The sequence below is a fragment of the Dreissena polymorpha genome, chromosome 2 (assembly GCF_020536995.1).
Source record: "Dreissena polymorpha isolate Duluth1 chromosome 2, UMN_Dpol_1.0, whole genome shotgun sequence".
Classification (NCBI taxonomy): domain Eukaryota; kingdom Metazoa; phylum Mollusca; class Bivalvia; order Myida; family Dreissenidae; genus Dreissena; species Dreissena polymorpha.
Genome location: NC_068356.1, coordinates 13,312,970 through 13,337,896, shown reverse-complemented (window position 1 = coordinate 13,337,896; position 24,927 = coordinate 13,312,970). Strand labels below are relative to the sequence as shown.

At 36.8% G+C, this 24,927-nt stretch overlaps 1 protein-coding gene across 4 annotated transcripts in view; it reads left to right on the top strand.

Annotated features, from left to right (window-relative positions):
- Positions 1–24,927, top strand: part of LOC127865931 (zinc finger protein DPF3-like) — a 68,627-nt gene that overhangs the window by 22,813 nt on the left and 20,887 nt on the right. For 2 of the 4 annotated variants that reach the window (XM_052406080.1, XM_052406081.1), the window contains exons 2-8: positions 2,736–2,902; positions 5,334–5,453; positions 11,907–11,951; positions 18,608–18,819; positions 21,138–21,225; positions 23,124–23,231; positions 24,033–24,068. In XM_052406080.1, coding sequence (XP_052262040.1) covers positions 2,736–2,902; positions 5,334–5,453; positions 11,907–11,951; positions 18,608–18,819; positions 21,138–21,225; positions 23,124–23,231; positions 24,033–24,068 — 776 coding nt within the window. The remainder of the gene's footprint in view (positions 1–2,735; positions 2,903–5,333; positions 5,454–11,906; positions 11,952–18,607; positions 18,820–21,137; positions 21,226–23,123; positions 23,232–24,032; positions 24,069–24,927) is intronic. The other 2 variants (XM_052406083.1, XM_052406082.1) reach the window with 2 other exon arrangements.

Genomic DNA, 24,927 nt, shown 5'->3' with positions numbered 1-24,927 from the left:
AGCATGGAGCTGCACATTTTGAGTGATGAAAGGTGAAGGTCATCCTTCAAGGTCAAATGTCAACAACAAACAATAAATAAAGAATATCAAAGCGGCGCAGTAGGGGGCATTGTGTTTTTGACAAACACATATCTTGTTTTATTTTAACATTAATGGTTTTGCAGTTAACAGGTTAGAAAGCACTATTAGATCCAGGGATTTTCTTCCCCAATTGGGAAAAGTACTTAACCATACCAATGGGCAAAATTAGCGCAAAAGGATTACAATTGGGAAATTCACTCCTGGGTCTTTTTAATTACAGTCCAACCCCTACTTCCCGGTCACCCCTCATCGCCGGCCCTGTGTAGGCGGTCGGTCTGTGCCGCGACCGTCGATAAACACTATATAATGCACCCCTCTTTAGCGGTAACTTCTGTCTTCTTCTCCGGTCAGCGGCCAGCATTTTTGCATCCCAATGTTAAATTCCCCCCATATGAGTGGTCATGCGCGAGTAAGTCAGTCATGTACACTGGCAAAATTTCACTGACGCAACGGCGAAAAAAACGAACGTACTTCCAGTCTGCGGTTTAGGCTCTGCAGTTCTGAAGCGTGATGTGTGATAAACATTTTGACAGCCAGTTTGCAAATTGCAATTTAATTAACGGCAAATTATCGGGTTAAAAGCAACATGTGACCGTTTGATCTTTTTGTTTCCGCACATGCGAATATAATCTATTAGTACTGGAAAAGAGATTCTTAATTTATAATTTATTAATTGTAGCTGTTGAATCATACTATTTCAAGCACACATTTATGACAATTTTCGGCTAATTAAAAGTTAAAAAGAACAACGCAACTTTTAACCGAAATCAACTGCTCTACATGTTCTCTGTGCTACAAAGTTTTTATCCAAAAATCAATAACCATGCTGGGTATGACGTGACATTGTACATTGTGCATAATTTCGCGCGCTTTTGTCGGGACAAAGGAAATACATGAGGACTTTTTTGATGCTAGAATTTGTAATGTCTCGTTAACATAAATCAATCGGGAGTGTGTTTTGGATTACAAATTATGATTCTCATTTGGGATTTAACAAAACATTTATAGTTTTTTTATTTACAATGATTTCAATATTAATTTTGATAAAACCATTTATGCGGCGAAATAAATGTTTTTATAATATTATGCATGAAAGCACGATTACCAGTAGGATTACACCTGTTTGCTATTATCAGTCTCTTAAGTAACTGGCCACGATTTTATCCTGGAGGAGATCACTGTCGGGACCAATTTGTGTGGTAGGTATTACAAAGACATAAACTGCAATAAACCAATTAAATTATAGATTGATTGATAGTGATACGGGAGTTATTCACGCATAACTGATTCACAACTGTTCCCATCTTAAGTGCATTGGGGCCATACAACGCGCATTCTGTAAACAACGAATCATGAGAATGATTCTTTTTCATTGACTTGATTCTGATGAGGATTATATTGATGATGATGATTAGAAAGATGAATAGATATTTTTTTGAATTGAAATGTTGTTTTATAGCTGACTTTATAAAGGAAAAAATAAAATTATTTTAAGTCTATACATTGTTTAGTACATGTACACATATTTACCCTTTTGTTTATACAAAATTGAACAGTTGGCCATGCACTCATCAACTCTAGACTCCCTATGACCCAACCCCCTCTTAAAAGGCCACCCCGCTTAAGCAGCCAGTTTGGCCGTTTCCCTTGACTGGCTGCTTAAGAGGGGTTGGACTGTACTTGGTATCAATAGCACAAATCAACTCAAATATTGATTTACATTCATTTTGGCTTGAAATGTTCAGTGCTCATTTTACTTGTTAACTTGCAGATAATGCACTTTTGGAAGAAAATTTACAAAATTTTCCTTTATTTGGGGAAATTTTTAGACTTCATTTGGGAATTTTGTAGTTTTTCTTCAATGGGGAAAGTACATTTTACGTTTACTTCATAAAGAAGGGAAAAAATCGCTGAAATGAAATATTTGAAACAAAGATCTGAAAAACTTGTGTAGCAGGGTTCGGTATAAGGAGAACTTATACTGCCTTGGTATATGAGCTAGCTTTTATAGCGACACGGTAGAGTGTCTGTCTGATTTGGAACCCGGAGGTCCTGGGTTCAATCTCCATGGTGGTTGGGGATTTGTCTGGCTGGATTAAATTGGCCTCCAACGTATAAAACCCACCTTGTGTGTCAGACGTCTCTCAGATGTCGTGGCATGGGGAAATTCATGGAAGAATTTCTATCAGTTTAAATAAATGATTTTAAGACACAAACAATATGTAAACATCACAATTATTTTCAACTAATGTCTTTTCTTATTGTTTAAATATATTTAACTTCAACAAGTAATAAAGTGTCAGTGTCTAACCTAAAAAAACCAAATAAATAGATGGTGAGCAACCCCAAAGAAACATTATTATTATAATGTCTGACCCAAGCACCTACAAAAAGACATGCAAATTAAACAAGTTAAAAATACAGTAGAATGGGAAATTTCATTTCAAGATAAATTTGAAGTAGAGTTGGTCTTCAAATGATGTTTTCGATATTTTATATCTTATCATTATGGGTGAGTCTTCAAAAAGTATATTAAGAATTTTAATGAAGGAGCTCAAGCACATTTGGCTTAGAATTGACCTTAAAATATAACACTGTGAACATCTTTTGTCTTAATTAACAAATTATGGTCATCATTAAAAAATTATTTTCAGTATTGGAGGTTCAGAAACAGTCTACCTTGATGCAGTTGAGGCAGCTGCCAGCTTTAATCTACGTTTGAAGAATGACAGAAAGATGCGGTTGCCGTTTTTGGACTCCCAGACTGGGGTAGCACAGAGTCACACTGATCTATGGCATTCTTACAGACACCGCCAACCTGGTAAATACTGAATGTGATACTTAAATAATATTATTTGTTTATTTGTTAATTGGCAAATCAAAAGATATTGATACATGTAACATATAAACATGAACACAAATGGTAATTATATACTGGTATGTGCTCCAATCTTCTTTTCGCTATTTTGAAATATTGACCTGTGACTTGGACCACATCATTAGCGTTATACTTATGAATTTGAGTTTAATTGACACAGTTAAATTTAATTTAAATTGACTAACTCTAGACAAGAATTTAACAAGAGTCTAAATATTTACACATTTTCAGCTCACCTGCATGGTGAGCTTTTGTGATCGCCTTTTGTCCGTCGTCAGTCATCTACATTTGCCTTGTGAACACTCAAGAGGCCACATTTATTGTCTTATCTTCATGAAAACTTGGTCAGAACATTTGCCCCATTGATACCTCTACTGAGATCGCAACTGGTTCATGCTGGGTCAAAAACTAGGTCACTAGGTCAAAAAAAAGAAAAAACTTGTGAACACTGTAGTAGTCACATTTGATGCCCAATCTTCATTGTCTTTGTCAAAATGTTTGTCCAAATAATATGTTGGTTGAGGTAAAAAATGATTCCGGTCCCTTGAAAAACATGGCCGCCAGGGGGCGGGGCAGTATTCCTTATATGGCTATAGAGAAACCTTGTGAACACTCTAGAAGTCACAATTTTTGCCCAATCGTCATGAAACTTGGTCAAAACATGGTTTCATTGATATCTCGGACGAGTGGTTCGGATCAGTAAAAAAGCATGGCCTACAGGGGGAGGGTCATTTTCCTTATATTTATATAGTAAAAAAGCCTGTGAACACTCTAGAAGTCACATTTTTTGCCTAATCATCATATTTTTTTTTCTAAACATCAATTTTATAGATATCTCGGACGAGTTTGAAAATGGTATGATTGGTGGAAAAACATGGCCGCCAGGGGTTGGGGCAGTTTTCTCTATATGTATATAGTGAAAACATGTGAACAGTCTAGTTATGATAAGCCATAATGTTAAAGAAAGATAACCTGTACATACTTTCTAATAGTTAACTCCCTTGTATAAACCTGGGACTTCTTTCATAAAATGTGGTGTACATAAAGATAGTAGTTTGCATGCAATTTAATAACCCTATTGTTTCTATGTCATAAAATAACTACATGTACTAATGCACTGTAGAGCCTTATCTTTGATCTGTACTGATAAGCCAAGTTAACCTACTGTGTTTTTTGGTGTATTGATTGAACATCTTCGAAGATCAATTGGATTGGGAAAATCAATAATCAATAATCTCAGCAGAAAACTGTGCTATGAAACTGTTTCCATGGCAACCTTGTTATTTGGCATTTTCTAAATTAGAAAGACTCTTGATTGAAATAACTTTTGTAAATTCTTCTTATTTTTTACATTTGAGTCACTGAAGTTATCCACTCTCCATAAATTGTGTTCTTTAGATTAACTTAGACTTATTTTATAAACTAAATTTTTGAAGCAACTTCTAGACTAACAGTAACTAAAATTTATATTATTTTTTTGGACAGATTTTGAACTTCTTTTACATTCATTAAGGTATTTGCTGTATTTGTTCATTTTTAACGATGCATAGATTCTTTAGACTAAAGTTAGTTATTTTCATTAAGCTGCTTTGGTTTCACTCATAGATTAATTCTTTGAGTGTATTCATGCGTATCTGACTGGACGCCTTTAGTTAATTGAATTACAACCAGTCAGTGGTGTCATTCGGACCGAAATAAGCGTTCTTTTAATTTGACTCGATAAATATTTCCGTATTACATAAGTGCTCACAACGTTACATAACTTGTAACCGTCAGGTGGACCATTCACTTGCGTAAGCGAAACGAGACCGCTCTACCACAGTTGTTTATAGTGAAACATTGTGAATACTTTTAGTCACGTTTTTTGTTCAATCTGAATGACACTTGCTGATCTTCACACATGGTGACAATCTTTATGAGCATAATATTTTTTGCTCATAGTGAACTTGTGATCAGCTTTGTCAATTGTCTGTCTCCCGTTGTGCGTCATGAATATTTGCCTTGTTAATTCTGTAGAGGCCACATTTATTGTTGGATCTTCATGGACTTTGTCAGAAAATTTGTCCCAATAATATCTTGGACGAGTTCAAAAAAGGTTTCAGTCTGTTGAAAACATTTCCGGCATGGGGCCATTTGTTGTTCATTCTAAATGAACTTGGTAAGAACATTTGTTCTATTGATATCTTGGGCTGCAAAGAACAGGTCATTTCTTTTATCTCAGGTGAGCGACTTTGGGCTTTTCAGGCCCTCTTGTTTTTAGTTGCTGATACACATCTTATAAAAATTAATATTGCAATTAAACAAGCAGAACATTAATTTTTATTGCTGGAACTAAGTATTATCATATAAAATTGGAAGGTAATTTTTTTGACAGGGAAATATGTTGGCCAGATTTACTCTTATCCTGAACGCAGATGGAAGAAGAAACGACACTATTTTCTGTTTCCTGAAGAGCGCCATAGCAAGCCACTGGACATAGAAACTGGGGAAGCAGGTACCAATCTTCTTCAGTGACATGAATGTTCTTAACTTATTTTGAGAAGCTCTGTTTTTAAAGTTAATATCTAAAAGAAATTGTGTAATCAATAAAAGTTAAATATTTGTAAATTGTTTTACAAGCTAAGTGTTATAAGAATCTAACTTTTTAGCTCACCTGATTGCTCAGGTGAGCTTTTGTGACCGGTCTTTGTCTGTCGTCTGTCCGTCCGTCCGTCGGACCCTCTAGAAGCCACATTTATTGTCCGATCTTCATGAAACTTGGTCAGAAGCTTTGTCCCAATGAAATCTCGGTCGAGTTCGAAACTGGGTCGTGCCGGGTCAAAAACTAGGTCACTAGGTTAAAAAAAGGAAAAAACTTGTAAACACTGTAGAAGTCACATTACATGCCCAATCTTCATGTTACTTTGTCAAAATGTTTGTCTTAATGACATGTTGGTTGAGTTCAAAAGTGGTTCTGGTCTGTCAAAAAACATGGCCACCAGTGGGCGGGGCAGTTTCCTTATTTGGCTATAGAGAAACCTTGTAAACACCATAAAAGTCACAATTTTTGCCCAATCATCATGAAAGTTGGTCAAATCATTGGTTTTATTGATTTCTCGGACGAGTTTGAAAATGGTCCCAATCGGTGGAAAAAGAATGGCCGCCAGTGGTTGGGGCATTTTATGTCCCCCACTACATATTGTTTTTGCCCTGTCTGTTGGTTTGTTGGTTGGTTGGTCTGTTGGTTGGTCTGTTTGCGCCAACTTAAACATTTTGCAATAACTTTTGCTATATTAAAGATAGCAACTTCATATTTGGCATGCATGTGTATCTCATGAAGCTGCACATTTTGAGTGGTGAAAGGTCAAGGTCAAGGTCATCCTTCAAGGTCAGAGGTCAAATATAGGTGGCCTAAATCGCTCATTTTATGAATACTTTTGCAATATTGAAGATAGCAACTTGATATTTGGCATGCATGTGTATCTCATGGAGCTGCACATTTTGAGTGGTCAAGGTCATCCTTCAAGGTCAGAGGTCAAATATATGTGGCCCAAATCGCTTATTTTATGAATACTTTTGCAATATTGAAGATAGCAACTTGATATTTGGCATGCATGTGTATCTCATGGAGCTGCACATTTTGAGTGGTTAAAGGTCAAGGTCAAGGTCATCCTTCAAGGTCAGAGGTCAAATATATGTGGCCCAAAATCGCTTATTTTATGAATACTTTTGCAATATTGAAGATAGCAACTTGACATTGGCATGCATGTGTATCTCATGGAGCTGCACATTTTAAGTGGTGAAAGGTCAAGGTCAAGGTCATCCTACAAGGTCAAGTATATGGGTCAAAATTGCGCATGTAATGTCACTTCTGCAATATTGAAGCTAGCAATTTTATATTTGAAATGCGTGTGTATCTCAAGGAGCTGCACATTTTGAGTAGTGAAGGGTCAAAGTCAAGGTCATCCTACAAGGTCAACATCATATAGGGGGATATTGTGTTTCTCAAACACATCTTGTTCTCTATATGTATATAGTGAAAACATGTGAACACTCTTGAAGTCACATTTTTGGCCCAATTTTCATGAAATTTGGTCAGAACATTTCTTTCCTTGATATGAGAGTTGAGTTTGAAAATGGTTCCGGTCCGTTGAAAAACATGGTTGCCAGGGGGACAGGCAGTTTTCCTTATATTTACATAGTAAAAAGGCTTGTAAACAATCATGAATTAAGGTCATGTAACATGCGAGACAACTCTTCTAAATATTGCATTTAAGTTTACAGTTACTCTCCTTTGACTATTAATGTTTTCATAATAATACAGTGTATTTTCTAGAGGACACATTTCTTTTTTGATCTTCATGAAACTTGGTCAGAAGCTTTGTCCCAATGATATCTCGGTCGAGTTCGAAACTGGGTCATGCCGGGTCAAACACTCGGTCACTAGGTCAACAAAAGAAAAACCTTGTAATCACTGTAGAAGTCACATTACATGCCCAATCTTCATGTTACTTTGTCAAAATGTTTGTCTTAATGACATGTTGGTTGAGTTCAAAAGTGGTTCTGGTCTGTTGAAAAACATGGCCGCCAGTGGGCACCACCAAAATTTATTTTGGGGGGAGGATATAGTCGCCGCTTTGTCTGTCAGTCCGAGTACAATTTTTGTAATGACCGGAATTCAAGGAAACTTTATGGGAAGCTTCACTGCCAAGAGGAGATGTGCATATCATCAGCGGGTTCTGGTCGGATGATTTTTCACAGAGTTATGGCCCTTTGAAATTTTCCATTAACTTTACATATAGTGCAATTCTTGTCCGGGCTATTTCTCAGAAGCTAATGACCGGCATTCAATGAAACTTTATGTGAAGCCAAGAGGAGATGTGCATATTATCAGCAGGTTCTGGTCGGATGATTTTTCACAGAGTTATGGCCCTTTGAAATTTTCTATAAAAAATTCTTGCCCCCCCAACTACTGTGCCCTCAAGACGTTTCCTTTTATCTGAATATATAGTGCAATATTGTGACAAAAAAACCTTTGGGGAGCATCACCCGTCTCTGACGGTTTCTTGTTCTTATTTGGCTATAGAGATACCTTGTAAATACTCTAGAGGCCACATTTTTTGTCCGATCTTCATGAAACTTGGTCAGAAGATTTGTCCCAATGATATCTCGATGGAGTTGGAAACTGGGTCATGCTGGGTCAAAAACTAGGTCACTAGGTCAAACTAGAAATGGCGCGGCAGAGGCCCACACGTATCCCCACGCCGCATGTTTGACCCAGGGGCGCCCCATGGTTGGTAATGGGTCCATGCATAGTTGAGATTGACCGTATTGTCATAAGAGAAGTTCAGTATCAATTAGAAGTGAATCTGTGTAGAAATGAAGAAATGATAGTAAAAGACAATTTTGGGTGGGTGTGGCCTATTATGGGCGGGGCGCCCCAGGGTTGGTAAAGGGGCCATACATAGTTGAGATTGACCGTATTGTCATAAGAGATGTTCAGTATCAATTTGAAGTAAATCGGTGTAGAAATGAAGAAATTATAGTAAAAGGCAATTTTGGGTGGGCGTGGCCTATGTGGGCGAAGCGCCCCAGGGTTGGTAATGGCGCCATGCATAGTTGAGATTGACTGTATTGTCATAAAAGAGGTTCAGTATCAATTTGAAGTGAATCAGTTTAGAAATGAAGATATTATAGTAAAAGGCAATTTTGGGTGGGCGTGGCCTATGTGGGCGGGGCGCCCCAGGGTTGGTAATGGGGCCATGCATAGTTGAGATTAACTGTATTGTCATAAGAGAGTATCAGTATCAATTTGATGTGAATCGGTGTAGAAATGAAAAAATTATAGTAAAAGGCAATTTTGGGTGGGCATGGCCTATGTGGGTGGGGCCTATATTGGGCGGGGTGCCCCTGGGTTGGTAATGGGGCCATACATAGTTGAGATTGACCGCATTGTCATAAGAGAAGTTCAGTATCAATTAGAAGTGAATCGGTGTAGAAATGAAGAAATTATAGTAAAAGACAATTTTGGGTGGGTGTGGCCTATTATGGGCGGGGGGCCCCAGGGTTGGTAATGGGGCCTTACATAGTTGAGATTGACCGTATTGTCATAAGAGATGTTCAGTATCAATTTGAAGTAAAGCGGTGTAGAAATGAAGAAATTATTGGAAAAGGCAATTTTGGGTGGGTGTGGCCTATGTGGGCGGGGCGCCCCAGGGTTGGTAATGGCACCATGCATAGTTGAGATTGACCTTATTGTCATAAAAGAGGTTCAGTATCAATTTGAAGTAAATCGCTGTAGAAATAAAGAAATTATAGTAAAAGGCAATTTTGGGTGGGCGTGGCCTATGTGGGCGTGGCCTATGTGGGCAGGGTGCCCCAGGGTTGGTTATTGGGCCATGCATAGCTGAGATTGACTGTATTGTCATAAGAGAGGTTCAGTATCAATTTGAAGTGAATCTGTGTAGAAATGAAGAAATTATAGTAAAAGGCAATTTTGGGTGGGTGTGGCCTATGTGGGCCGGGTGCCCTAGGGTTGGTAATGGGGCCATGCATAGCTGAGATTGACCGTATTGTCATAAGAAAGGCTCAGTATCAATTTGAAGTAGATCGGTGCAGAAATGAAGAAGTTAATGTAAAATAACATAAAAAAATGAGTGAAAATCTTTGACCCGGCCCAGCCCCAACCCCCATAACTTTTGACCCAGTGGTCAGATCAAAATTCCGTCACTGTCACCGTCGCACATATGCTCATAGCTGCCATGTATGTAAGTTTCAAGGTTCAAATGCTAACAGTGTAGGAGGAGCTGGTGGCCAGGACAGACGGACGGACGGACAGACGCACATCAATACAATATCCCCACCTTTTCTCCGAAAAACGTGGGGATAAAAAAACAAAAATCTTGTAAACACTGTTGAAGTCACATTTCATGCTTAATCTTCATGTAACTTTGTCAAAATGTTTGTCTTAATGATATGTTGGTTGAGTTCAAAAGTGTTTCTGGTCCATTGAAAAACATGGCCGCCAGTGGGCGGGGCAGTTTTCCTTATTTGGCTATAGAGCAACCTTGTATATACACTAGAAGTCACAATTTTTGCCCAATCATCATGAAAGTTGGACAAAACATTGGTTTTATTGATATCTCGGATGAGTTCGAAAATGGTCCAGATTGGTGAAAAAACATGGCCGCCAGTGGGCGGAGCATTTTTCTCTATATGTATATAGTGAAAACATGTGAACACTCTAGAAGTCAAATTTTTTCTCCCAATTTTCATGAAATTTGGTCAGAACATTTGTTTCCTTGATATGAGAGTTGAGTTAAAAAATGGTTCCGGTCAGTTGAATGACATGGCTGCCGGGGGGGGGGGGGCAGTTTTCTTATATTTATATAGTAAAAAAAGCTTGTGAACACTCTAGAAGTCACATTTTTTGCCCAATCATCATGAAACTTGGTGAAATGATTGGTTTTATATATATATCTCAGATGAGTTTGCAAATGGTCCCGATCGGTAAAAAAAAAAAGGCCGCCAGGGGGGGGGGGGCAGTTTTCCTTATATGACTAGAGAGAAATCTTGTGATCGAACACTATAGAAGTCTCATTTTTTGCCTAATCATCGTGAAACTTGGTCAATACATTGGTATTATTGATTTCTCGGACAAGTTGGAAAATGGCTCAGATCGGTGAAACACACTTTTTAGCTCACCTGATGGCTCAGGTGAGGTTTTAGAATTGGTCTTTGTCTGCCGTCTGTTGGTCCACATTTGGTTTGTAAACATTATAGCATTCACACTTCGCAAACATTCTTTATGAAAGTTGCTGAAAGATCTCAGTCAAGTTTGATAATGAGCAAAATCACATAATTAATGCCGTAATTATTGCCCTTAGATTGTCCAAATTTTCATTATATTATACAAAATCCTTGTAAACACTCTAGAGGTCACAATTTTGTTTCAGATTTTATGAATCTTGGTCAAAATATTTATTTTTGTAAGCAAAGTTTTATGTTTAGTAAGGGGGGTCAACTCAAAATATAGGTCACCAGTTTTATAAGTTTGTTTATTGTTATTTGTGATTGACATCCTTTGCTGAACTTTGTTATTTTGAAGTGACATACACTTTTAAAAATTCTGAAGTTCAATATGTGCTAATAGAAATGTGATCTTTTAAAAGTATAAATTCAAACGCTAAATAAATAGCTCAAAAAAAGATCATAAAGACAAATATTAAACAGAAACAAAATTCAACAAATCTAAGTTTTACACATACATTAATAGGGATGGAAGACTTAACCAGGGAGGTATAACTGTCCTAAAAACTGGTTCTTTTATATTAACATGTTAACAGATGCTGTTTACATTACTTTGTTACCGGTATTCTTTTACTTCCACTCTGTTACATGCACAAACACATCAATAGGGTTGTAGAATTGTCTGTCAAAATGTGTTGATTTGACAAAAATGTGTTTGTGTTGTGGTATTGTCATTATTGTTTTACCAGTATTTTTATGCCCCCGAAGGAGGGAATATCAGACTGTCCGTCCGTCCGTCTGTCATTCACACTTTGCGTTTAGGTTTTGAAAAATGCACATAACTTCTATGTCGCTTCAGATAGCAACTTGATATTTGGCATGCATGTGTATCTCATGGAGCTGCACATTTTGAGTGGTCAAGGTCAAGGTCATCATTCAAGGTCAAATGTCAAAAAAACAAATCCAATGGAAGTAATAAGCTTTAAAGGGAGATAATTATCTGTACCTGCCAAGAGATAAAAAATTTAATAAATCAAAGTGGCGCAATAGGGGGCATTGTGTTTCTGACAAACACATTTCTTGTGATTTCAATCTTCTTGACTGAAATAAAAATTATTCTCTTATTCTATTTGTTACTTACTGGTCTGAGCTTGGTTCTTCGGTGGGCTCAATGTGCCATTTCATGTGTACATGTAAGTTAGTGTATCTCCCATTACAGACTCTGTCAGCAGCACGCCCATTAAACGTCGCCCTGTCGTCCCAGGTAGGATTCCCATCGTATGTCGCCAACTGCCACCCTTATGTCCGCACGCATGCCTGCCTTCTCACTGCATTATCCTTTGCCACATTGTTAGCCATCATGACTAGACACCAGAATCTGTTTTCAGTAGAAACTTTGCAGGGCTTTTTTCATGACTGTATTTTCATCGGACCCATGGAAATCCACAAATTTTACATTTCGGGGGTAACTTATGAGATTGATTGGAAAAGAGTGTGATGAGGTTTTCATTTGCAATATTTTTGTCAATCATCCCTAAACGTGTGTAACGTCTGTTCTAACTTCTAAGGTTATCAACAAGGGGTGTTTGAACTTTTTGAAAGCATGTTGCTACATAGAAAACCAATCCAATCTGCAAACTCAGAACTGTAATCAAAAGTCTAAACATTGTCAAAAGTTTACTAATAAAATTGGTATTTATTCACAATGTTGACTGTCAATAAAGTGCTTTCTGCGCATAAATTAATTGGGCATGGTAACGGTAAATGGCTTTCTTTGAATGTACAGTTAACAGCTGTGTTAATAATTATGAAAGCAATACTGTATTGGTATGCACACATGATCATTATCAGGAATTTGAGCTGCAGAAGACGCTGTTCAGAGCCCTGTTTTTTCTTTAGAAGGGCATGTTATGAGGTGTCTCAACCTTATTTGGTGAAAAGCATTTTATTGAACTACTTTAGCTCAGCTGTTTTCAGAGAAAACCCGAGGTATTGTCAAAGCCAGCTCGACGTCCGCGTCGTGCTTAAACCTTTACATTTTTTAAAGGTTTTGATGGCTCTAAAATCAAAGTGCTTCATCTTACAACTTTGAAACTTCATATGTAGCTGCACCTTGATGAGTTCTACATGCCACACCCATTTTTAGGTCACTAGGTCAAAGGTCAAGGTCACTGACCTCTTAAAAAAAATCAAAAAAAATCTGACAAACTTTCATTTATTCAAAACTGCACCCGCAGCCAAACATGGCACCCGTTATGCGCTGCTCTTGTTTATTGTTAATACATCTATGTGTGTGTTATAAAATTATGATACAATAATTTTTTTCTTGTTACCAAGTAACTGTTTGTTTGTGTGTGGACAGATTTAGGAATTTTCGATGTAATGAACTTATCTTGGAATGGTTTATATTTTAAGCAAAAACTCTGATTTTTTTTGCAAACAAATTAGACCCATTTTATGAAGCATTGAGCAATTTTAGTTTCATTAAAAAAAAATCTTAATAAAGAATGTCATTTTGCAAGGATTTTGAATGGGTCTGCTTGGTGTGTACTGCAGGTAAGTCGGTTTTTCTAAACTCTAGCACATCCGTAGTGAATAAATTAAAATCTTTTATGGATGACATTCAGAATGCCGCTGGTCTTGTGAAGGAAGACGCCAAGGCCTTATCCTGTCACATAACCTTAAAATCAATAGCTTAATTCTATAGCAGTCAAGCGGATGAGTATTACAGTCTCACAGTCCGTACAGATTGAGCTTATCCTTCAACATGTAATCACACAGAAATATATTTGTTATTTTGCCTTGTACAGGATGAGATCACAGAATGGCTTGGAATGGTTTTCATGCATGTGATTTACAACAAAGAGTATCGTAAGATTTCCCTTTAGTGCTTTGAAGATTGTTGCAAAAGCATAACATAAAAAGACATCATATTAGGAAAGTTATAATTTAAATGATATTTGTAAACTGTAACAAATATTCCATATATTATAATTCAGTCTTGTGTTGTTGTAATGCAACACTATCATGACAAATGCTTGGGTCTTAATGCACAAAATAAATGCTTGTTTTGTTATTCTTTCTATAACTTGTTTTGGCCAATGCTTACTACATGAATGAGTCACTGATTACGTAGTTTTGATAAAAAGTTAACTACAGTAGACTCTCTGTAAACCAGACGGTCTGGGGACCAGCCTGATCATGTACATACGTGACATTTGTCATATAGGCGAGTGAGTCGTGTTTGCTAAAAATAGCTCTGAATTAATTAAACCTCAAAGACGAGTTTGACGAATAATGATTAAAGAAGACTCATAGATTTGAGACAATTAATGCTGAAGATGCGTTTGAAATTAAGAAAAGGCAATGAATGAATTTGCAGACAGATGGATAGATATTTAACGGTCATATTTCTCACAGTTTTATCTGAGAAACAAACAAACAACAATTTAAGCGTTAAAAACATGGCTATAAGATCTTTTAAACTACCCGAGAAGATCACAAGAAAGTGATCGTCGCAACGACATGCATTAAGTTTGTAATTAAATCGTTTATCATAAGCTTATCTGAGAAACAAACAAACAACAATTTAAGCGTAAAAAACATGGCTATAAGATCTTTTAAACTACCCGAGAAGATCACAAGAAAGTGATCGTCGCAACGGCATGCATTAAGTTTGTAATTAAATCGTATATCATAAGCTTAATAAAACGATCGAGTCAATCACTTTTCGGTGTTACCGCACGTCTATTATAGACATTCACAGTTTGTTGTACATTATTTAATCGGACTTCTTTAGCGCGGTAACAACTTGCCACCTTTATGGTATGTTTAATCCGATTATCAATGATTGCGCGAGCAAAATGTGTGACACCGCACGCGCTGTGCTTACTAGGTATTGTAATTTTCACGCCTCGGGCATCATGAGAATTTGGACCGTCCGGTGTACTCAATGTATTTTACGTTGAAAATGGCCAAATTCATGGAGATATCCGTTCGGTTTCCGGTTTTCTGAGAGTACGTTTTTTTCAACATTTTTTTACAAAGAAATAGAAGGAGAAAATACGGGACTGGCCCGACTGTTCGGAATCGGGGGAGTTCCGGTATTCAGAGAGTCCGGTATTGGCAGAGTCTACTGTACACAGAAAATCAGTTTTTATTATAAATACAGGTTAAGAAGATGTGGATTTGTTACAGTTGAACATCCTTAAGCTGGGTATGGATAATTTGTAAACTTGTGATAGCTTGTCAAGCCTTGAAGAAATCTCATAGTCCCGGCAAAATCCATAAAACCCCAATAACAAATTAGTAATTTAATAATACCATTTAAAACTCAAGCATCCATAACTCTATACCTGGAGCACATGTCTCTGTCCCTTATCCTATACAATATTAAAGAAATTCATCCAAAACACGAGGGTGTTATTCACACCAGCGTTTAAGAACTGCCTGAGGGTGGGCAAATTGTTGCCACCTTGTTATAGCTGCTCTTATAGTCCAGGAGCTGTGTTCACAACACATTTCAATTAGAAGAATACTATTAACTATTACAGTATGTCTTATATTCCGGGATTGAGCATCAAATCTTGTTTATTAAATGATGGTAAACACATGTTTGTTTTTGTATTATACTAGGCATGATTTTGCGAGGTATGTTATAACCCAGCATGCATAGACTGCATAATCACTTTAGTTTTGTTCCCCATATGGCTTGGACAAGTAGTCAGGTAACTGGGTAATAGGAGTTTAATTAAGTTTCCATAAGTATTTGAACTTAAATGATGTTTCCATGAGTGATGGCCACACAGTTTGTGTTCATTTAATATTCAGGCCAGTGTTCTGTTAATAAGTTGGTTCTACATGCAATGTAAATAATATGTATAGCTATTTACATTCTTAATTACAAGATTATTATAGGACATGGCTTTTTGACAAATTGGTGAATAGACATGATTCAACATGCTGGTTACCTGTCCAATAAATCACTTGGTGTCCCAGTCCTAGGTCACAGTTTATGGGTTGTGGTTTGTTGCTTTTTAGCTCACCTGATTGCTCAGGTGAGCTTTTGTGACCGGTCTTTGTCCGTCGTATGTCCGTCCGTCCGTTATCATGTGCTCGTAAACACTCTAGAGGCCACATTTCTTGTCCCATTTTCATGAAACTTGGTCAGAAGCTTTTGTCCCAATGAAATCTCAGCCGAGTTCAAAACTGGGTTGTGCTGGGTCAAAAACTAGGTCAAAAAAAAAGAAAAACCTTGTAAACACTGTAGAAGTCACATTTCATGCCCAATCTTCATGTTACTTTGTCAAAATGTTTGTCTTAATGATATCTTGGTTGAGTTCATAAGTGGTTCCAATCTGTTGAAAACATGGCCGCCAGTGGGCGGGGCAGTTTTCCTTATTTGGCTATAGAGAAACCTTGTAAACACTCTAGAAGTCACAATTTTTGCCCAATCATTATGAAAGTTTGTCAAAACATTGGTTCAATTGATGTTTCGGATGAGTTCGAAAATGGTCGAGATCGGTGAAAAAACATGGCCGCCAGTGGGCGGGGCATTTTTCTCTATATGTATATAGTAGCAGTTTTCGCTGTTTAGCTATAGAGAAACATTTTAAACACTCTAGAAGTCACAATTTTTGCCAAATCATCATAAAAGTTGGTCAAAACATTGGTTTTATTGATATCTCGGACGAATTTGAAAATGGTCGGGATCGGTGAAAAAATATGGCAGCCAGTGGGCGGGGCATTTTTCTCTATATGTATATAGTGAAAACATGTGAACACAGTAGAAGTCACATTTTTGGCCCAATTTTCATGAAATTTGCTCGGAACATTTGTTATCTTGATACGAGATTTGAGTTCAAAACTGGATCCGGTCAGTTGAATAACATGGCTGCTGGGAGGGGGCAGTTTTCTCATTATGCCCCCCCCCCCTTTCGAAGAAGAGGGGGTATATTGTTTTCCTCATGTCGGTCTGTCAGTCCACCAGATACTTTCCGGATGATAACTCAAGAGCGCTTATGCCAAGGATCATGAAACTTCATAGGTACATTGATCATGACTCGCAGATGACTCCTATTGATTTTCAGGTCACTAGGTCAAAGGTCAAGGTCACGATGACCCGATATAGTAAAATGGTTGCCGAATTATAACTCAAGAACACTTATGCCTAGGATCATGAAACTTCATAGATACATTGATCACGACTCGCAGATGACCCCTATTGATTTTCAGGTCACTAGGTCAAAGGTCAAGGTTAGGGTGACCCAAAGCAGTAAAATGGTTTCCGGATGATAACTCAAGAACGCTTAGGTCATGAAACTTCATAGGTACATTGATCATAACTTGTAGATGACCCCTATTGATTTTCAGGTCACTAGGGCAAAGGTCAAGGTCACAATGGCCTGAAATAGTAAAATGGTGTCCGGATGATAACTCATATGCTTAGGCCTAGGATCATGAAACTTCATAGGTTCATTGATCATGACTCGTAGATGACCCTATTGATTTTCCGGTCACTAGGTCAAAGGTTAAGGGCACGGTGACCGGAAATAGTGAAATGGTTTCCAGATGATAACTCAAGAACACTTATGCCTAAGATCATGAAACTTCATAGGTACATTGATCATGACTGGCAGATGACCCCTATTGATTTTCAGGTCACTAGTTCAAAGGTCAAGGTCACAGTGACCTGAAATAGTAAAATGGTTTCTGGATGATAACTCAAGAACGCTTATGCCTAGGATCATGAAACTTCATAGGTACAATGATCATGACTCGCAGATGACCCCTATTGATTATCAGGTCAGTAGGTCAATGGCAAGGTCACAGTGCCAAAAAACATATTCACACAATGGCTGTCAAGGTCACGGTGACTCAACTTAGAAAAATGGTTTCCGGATGATAACTCAAGAATGCTGACGCCTAGGATCATGAAACTTCATAGGTACATTGATCATGACTCGCAGATGAAATAATGATGAAACTTGACCAGGATGTTTGTCTGAACAATATCTAGGTCAAGTTTGACATTTGGTAAAGATTGAATGAACTGACTCCTCTCAGGTGAGCGAACTAGGGCCATCTTTGCCCTCATGTTTAGGATGAGCATGTAAAATAAAAGTGCTTACTTAGATAAAACAATACAAATGTGGTTCTAGAATACTCATTACAAGCGTTTCGCCAGGTTAATTCTTTGATGTAGTAATTTTAATGTAAATGACATAAAGACAAAGCAGCAGTATCTGTTCCTGTTATCCTAATTGTAAAAAAAACAATTACAGAAGTGTATAAGAGCCTCCTCATGCAAAAATGTGTGTAGTGCTGTATGCTGCAAGTGTAGCTCCAGACCAGCCTGTGAAGTCGTGCAGTCTTGACAGGAGCTACCCTGTCTGGCAGAAAGTCAGACAAGGTTGCATGGTCTCATTACTGGACATTAAAGCTCCAGGCCAGACTGCACAGATGCCTGGGCTGATCTGGACACAGGATGGTGGCATATGACATTACACCCATTTTTCTACGACGAGTCAGTTTCTGAAGTGTATGAAGTGTAAACATTCCAATTTTTTTACATCCCGCTATTTTATAATAATGATGAGTAAAGGTGTCATTCTTATATTATAGCTTTATTGTTTTCACTAGTTTAACTATGTTTTCATTATATTAAATGCCAGCTTTATTTTAAATTTATTTTGTGTAGATCTATATAGTTGATAAGATTGTTCTTTTCTTTTTGATAACTTCATTCATGAACTTGCATTATGGGGCTTTGGCTCAAGGCTTCATCCACAGCTGGAGCACAATCACTGATACCTGTTTGTGCAGTACCCCCATGAAATGTACATGAATTACCGCTTGTTATAGTATGGCCTATGTTGCTCAATAGCTACTCTGAGCAAAGAATGTCCAATTGCTTTTCAGACATGCACCAGATCAGCACAGTGGAGAACCCCGCAGTGGCCAAGCCAGATGAAGAGATCCCAGAGTTGAAGAGTGAGACCAGCAAGGACCAGTGGTACGATGAGTATGATGAGTACATGGAGCCTCCTGATGCCGGTGAGATGTGCGACGACCAATCGGATATAAGTGACTTCGAGGATACGTACATCAAGAAGAAGAAAAAGAAAGGAAAGGTAAGCGATGTGCTGACAGGTGTTGTGACTTCCAGGATCAATCTTTGTTTTTAAACACAGCTCTTTCCCTTTTCTCTTCTCCATTTTGAATAATGATATGGCACACAGGTCAGTTTCCATCAAAAACAAAACTCTTACTCAATTATCCTAACTGTTAAATAATTTGCTGTCTTTTACATTGTATACCAAACAATAACAAGTTAACTCATCAAAGACTAGATAATATAATAATTATATTGGATATTTGGATAAATGTGCACATTAGAAAATACTGTTTTCGATACGATTCGGTATGTATGCATGTATTGGCGAATGACAACACAGCATGGCAATAAATAGGACCTATATTACAGTCTATACTATAACTGCAGAGCTCCAGATAACTTTTCTGAGTAAATGGGTAAATACCCACTACTTTTGAGTTCAATTGGGTATTTTCATTTTCAATTGGGTTCTACAATTGACAATTGGGTATTTTTGTATTAAAATTGGGTATTTTCATTGTCTTAAATGTTCATCTGAATGAGCTTTTTGAAGTTCCACTCTTAATTGATTAGTTTCAGAGATCTTGTGTAATTATGTAGACGTATCCATAATATACAGTCTTGATTAAAAAAGTTCGAAAATTTTTCCACCAGTTTTCTTACAATGTACCGTAATTACTCTATGTTTTCGGACACCCCTTTTTTTTAGCAAAAATAATTATTTTTCGTGACTCTTTATTTTCTGACACACAAGTTTTTGTCCATAATTTATGTCTCTAAGTTTTCGGACAGTATATTTTACACTATTTATCCAAATTTCGGTCATGTTTTCGATATCTAATGACACTTTGATCATGGGGGTTTACAACCAGATTTACATCATAAAACATGACAGGTGCATGCCTGAGGGTAACGGACCATTACATTTGCGTTATTGGGTAATAACCTTGTAAACAGGTATTAGACAATGGTTTCGCCCGATAGCATAAGCGTTATGACAATTACCAGGTGTAGTGCCAATTAACAGTTCAATTATCTTCCGCAATAAAACTACCCCTTCTCAGTAAAATAACTGTGACAAATACTAAACGCTTCAAAGTGTGATGCACTCTATTGCAAGTTTTACGAACAATGGAAGGTGTTAGACAACAACTATCTGAAATGAACAAACAAAGAATTCATAGTTTGCTTTTTTATTGCGTTAATTACAGGTTCATACTAGCGAGTATCGGTACATCACACGCTCATCTTTGAACTGGTTGGTCAAAGTACAACCTTGTAGTAAAATGCAGTGCAAACATATATAATTGTAATTTATACTGAACGGAATGGTATTTTACAAGCGCGTGCTATTACCGGTAGTCGTTGATACAATTGACTCTATTTTTTGACACTTCAATTTTCGACTCTTAAGTTTTCGGACACCAGTATTTTGTGAATATTTTTCGTATCCGAAAACATAGAGTAATTACGGTAAGCACTGTCAGCGCTTGCCTCTGACACAATATCATCAAGAATTAGTTTCACAATTATTTTTTTTCACTTCTGACTTTGTGTTGCTTGCGGTTAAATAACTTAAAATTGAGTTTTTGTGTGCCTGGGATACGATATTTCGCTTTTTACGGCCTCGCAGTTTCGACATTTTCACAACAATAACACATAGTTACATAGACGCTTGCTCCTGTACATGTTATTGTGCTGAAGGTTATACTGAAAGCGCTTGGACAAAGCGGAAAGAATCCGGGTATTTCGGACCCGGGTATTTCCGGGACAGATTTACTCGTTACGCAGAGGAAAAATACGATATGCGTAATCAGCAATTTTAATTGGGTTTCGGTATGCAGAGTTTTATTTTTCTATGCGTAATCAGCAATTTTACATTGGGTATTAATGCAAATATGCACCTTATCTGTAGCTCTGTAACTGTTTTTATAGCCCCCCCTGCAATAAATGAGCTCAAAACTTATGACGCTGTCCGTTTATAATGGGGTCGCATGACTTGGACCCCGTCATCCGCATTATATTAGAGTTACAGTGTATGACATCAGCTGCACTCATGTATTCATTTGCTGTGCACAGAATAGCATAGTGGGGCCAGAGCTCTCAGTTTCCAAGGCGCCATATTCAAACCGAAGGAAAGTGCTCATTCCCTGATAGGCCACATAACTTTTGTAAGTATTGGTCATGAAATCCATGGACATTCCCCCCGATCTCTGATCAGGGGTCTTGGGTTTCCTATAGTGAACAAACTAACAAACAAACAGAATAAAAGCTGCATTGGTATATTTGTGGGTAAGCAAAGAATATTATCCTCAAAATGAAACTTAATTATAGGGTGGTGCAAGGGGCAGAAAGAAGAAATCTGAAAAGGAAGAAAAAGAGAAACTGGATGAGGAGAAGGAAAAGCCCTATGCTTGTGAAGGTAAGTTTATTCATAGATCCTAACCTCTGAGCATTTTATTAGCTGTAAGTGAATCCTTGCATTGGGAAAATGGGTATTAATGCTTGTGCGTAAAGTGTCGCCCCAGATTATCCTTTTCAGTCTTGTTTAGGCCCTAAGTGTTGTCCGTGATTAGCCTTTGGGGACTGCACACAATTTTCAGGGATGACTTTTGTGTGCATACATTAAGCCTAGATTTCCCAGAGTTAGGCTCAACTCATTTTGAGGAATTGTGAATGGCGTGTTTTTTGTGCTATCTTCAATTTCAAATTTAAATCAGGTGCCATCAATCATCATGTTTTGCATACACAATTTATGTTAATTCTCAAGTAATCTAAATACAGTCAAAACTGACCTATCGGTCATTTGAGAATAATGGTCAATTGCAGACAACTGTCAGTCTGGTTCCCCCCCCCCCCCCCGGGCTTTTTCACAAAAGAAACAGGTGCAGATAACAATACAAATGTGTATAAGTTGCAATTATCGGCTGCATTCATAATGACTCTGCATGAGCACGTGACCAAGTCAAAAGATCTTTATCACTGACAAGTTGATAAAAACAACTCTAAGCTGGCGAGTGTTGTTATAAGAAGGCGATAAAAGGATTAGTGATCATCTGTTCAGAAGAAAATATACATTCAATTGCAACTTTTATAACAAACTAAATATTTTTTGAACAAGATTTTGGAATATTTTTTCATCTAATAAGAATGATACAGTAACAGGGGTTTTTATCTGATTTTGGGGAAAGGGCCTGGCCATTTTTGAGGGGAAAAAAATCGCGCGAAACGCCAGATTTTGGGGAAAAAAATCGCGCGAAATGCCGGAGTTTGGGGAAAATAAAGAAAGTCTTAAATGATCAATTTAACATATTTTACTGTTTTGAAAACAAATTCAAGGCAACAGATAATTTAATTATGCAATATTTTTCTATTTTCTACACTGGATCAGGTCAACTTATATATTTAAAGGTTTAAAAAAAATAAAAAATGTTTTTTTTTTTTTTTTTTGGAGGAAAAAATGAAATCTAGGGGAAAATTTACTAGCTGAGGGGAAAAAAAATCCGAGGGGAAAGGGCCGATTTTCGGCGGGTCACAAAGAAGGAAAAAAATCTGCAGTTATACTGTACTTTCGGTGTATGACAGCGAATCTGCTTGTATATTTGTTCGGACATAACGTCAATGACAGGTGACAATCTTTACTTTAAAATACAACCCAATTAATGTAATGCGAACTGTCGGATATACCGATTAAACGAGATGCATGAGTAAACAACAATTCTTTTGTTGTTAGAGTAATAGATTGAGTTTAAAAATAGTTATGAAATTAAATCGATATATAATACATCATTCTGTATTATTGAATAGAAATTATTTATGTTAGTATGCTTAGGCCTAGCTATCGGCAATGAGCCTTTGTTTTACACTGTGTGCAAACTGACCAACCATCTAAAAATGGTGATCTGAGAATAGCGGACACTCGTCGACAATGCCCACTTTGGCCATTTCCCTTGCCTGATCGCTGTTCTCAGTTTTACTGTAGTAAAATTGGGAGTCATCACTGATACGTGCCTATGGATGTTTTGTTCATATAGTGTCATTGCAGAGGTTTTTCTAAAAATGCAGCAGGTTTTTAATGTTTATCATTAATGGTAAAGCATAATTTCTTATTAAAGTGACCCTGGTTTTCATTAAAAAGCTAGGGCTTTTTTACCATATCTAAGGAAGGTATTCAGTGGAATAGAAGTTCCCCAATTTATGATTTATTTCACAGTGTTGATTTTTCCCCAAAAAAACAGCTGTCGAGATTTTGTGATGAGTTTAAATCAGTTGCTAGTTACAATATTGCAAGTAGATTGTTGTATTGCTGTATGCATTCAGTGTGCAATGCTCGATACAAGACGCGCCCCGGCCTCTCTTACCACTACAACCACTTTCACAACGGAATGATGGAACCAGAGGAACCAGAGCCCTCTCCCAAGTCTGTCGGTGAGTGCACATGTACTCATCCTTGCTATAGACTTTTGAGTAGATTAATACACAAAAGTTTAGTTTTCATTTATCTTACTGTGTTCTAGAAACAATATTGTTTTTTGTTTAAAAATTGTCATTTTCAATGAATGTGAAGCATTTACTTTGTTATTATAAATGAATCTATAATAGGTTATCGAATGGTTTTATTATCATTTATTGGAATCTTTAAGGATTTTGTAATTTATACTAAGTCAAGTTAGTGTATTGCAATTTTTGAGAGAAATTCTCTTAAAGATGGTTTGCCAGTACAGTTTACATGTACATGCTGCTCATAATAACCATTTTGTGGTAGTCTAAAACACTGTATTTGTATTTACTAGTCATTATTATTAATAATTTTGTAAATATATTTTTGGTGTGAATTTCAACAATCATCTACATGATGCAGATAAGCTGCAAATTTCAAAAGTAAATAGAAAATGTCCTTATTTTATTTTATTTCTTAAATTTTAGGTTACAAATATTAATTATTATCTTTACAGTTTTGATAACGAGTTATATAATTTTATTATTTATACATTGCACTGAAAGTGCTTTCTTTGCTAAACTACAGTTAATGTTGCTAAACAATTAGAATCTATGAGGTGAAACTCGTACACACAGTATATTTGTAACCTATCAGTTGAGATAAATTTATTGACATAAAAGTTAACAGATAGCCTTGGCACATGCATGCAGTAGTCTCTATATCTGTTAGTGAATAATTCTCCTGATGTATTCTTTTTTGTTTTATAAATGTATTTTATTTTCTGTCAGTAAAAACTCCCCCCAAACTGGACCGTGAAGAACAAGGTATGTGCACAGGGCTTTTCCTTCACCTTCTCCAATACAAAATAAGCTTCCATTTAATTGTCAACTTGAATTTAGGTTACAATTATGTTTTTACTTTTCCTTGGTGGACTAGCATGGGGAAGAACTTAATTGAGTTATACTTCTTTAATCAATTAACATGTGCACCCTTTTGTTTTCAACAGTTCTACAAATATATGCAAACAAAGCTCTTAAAGGGGCCTTTTCACAGTTTTTGGCATGTTTTGAAATAAGTCTTTAAATGCTTTATCTTGATAAATGTAAACATTGGATCTTAAAAGCTCCTTTAAAAAATCAAGAATGAAATTTAAAATAGGAAAAAAAAAAGAAGCCGCAGCTGGACTCGAACCAGTGACCCCCGGAGTCATGGAGTAACCTGGAGTAAAAACGCATTAGCCTGCTCAGCTATTCTGCCAAGCATACTTTGTTAAAGTATTTTATGCATTATATGAGCAATCTTCGTAGTTTCACAAAATTTAACGACAACAACAGAACTCTACAAATTATTCAATCGTTTCGGGTTGCAACGCTTGATAATTTTTAGGTTTTTAAATCGTCAAAAGATGCATATATTGGCTATATTAGACCATGGTAAATGTTCAGTAATACTGTTTCCTCACAAATATCATAACTAAAACAAAAATTTGCGAATCTGAAACAACTTTTTTCAATTTTGTCAATTTACCAAACCGTGAAAAGATCCCTTTAATGCTGTTTTATAACAATTGCTGATCGTTTACATTTAATTAAGACTATACTTTGCAGAGTTTTACATATGGCCTATATTATATTAAAATCTGTTTGAAGGACCATCCAAGGATGTTTCCTTATTAACTCAACT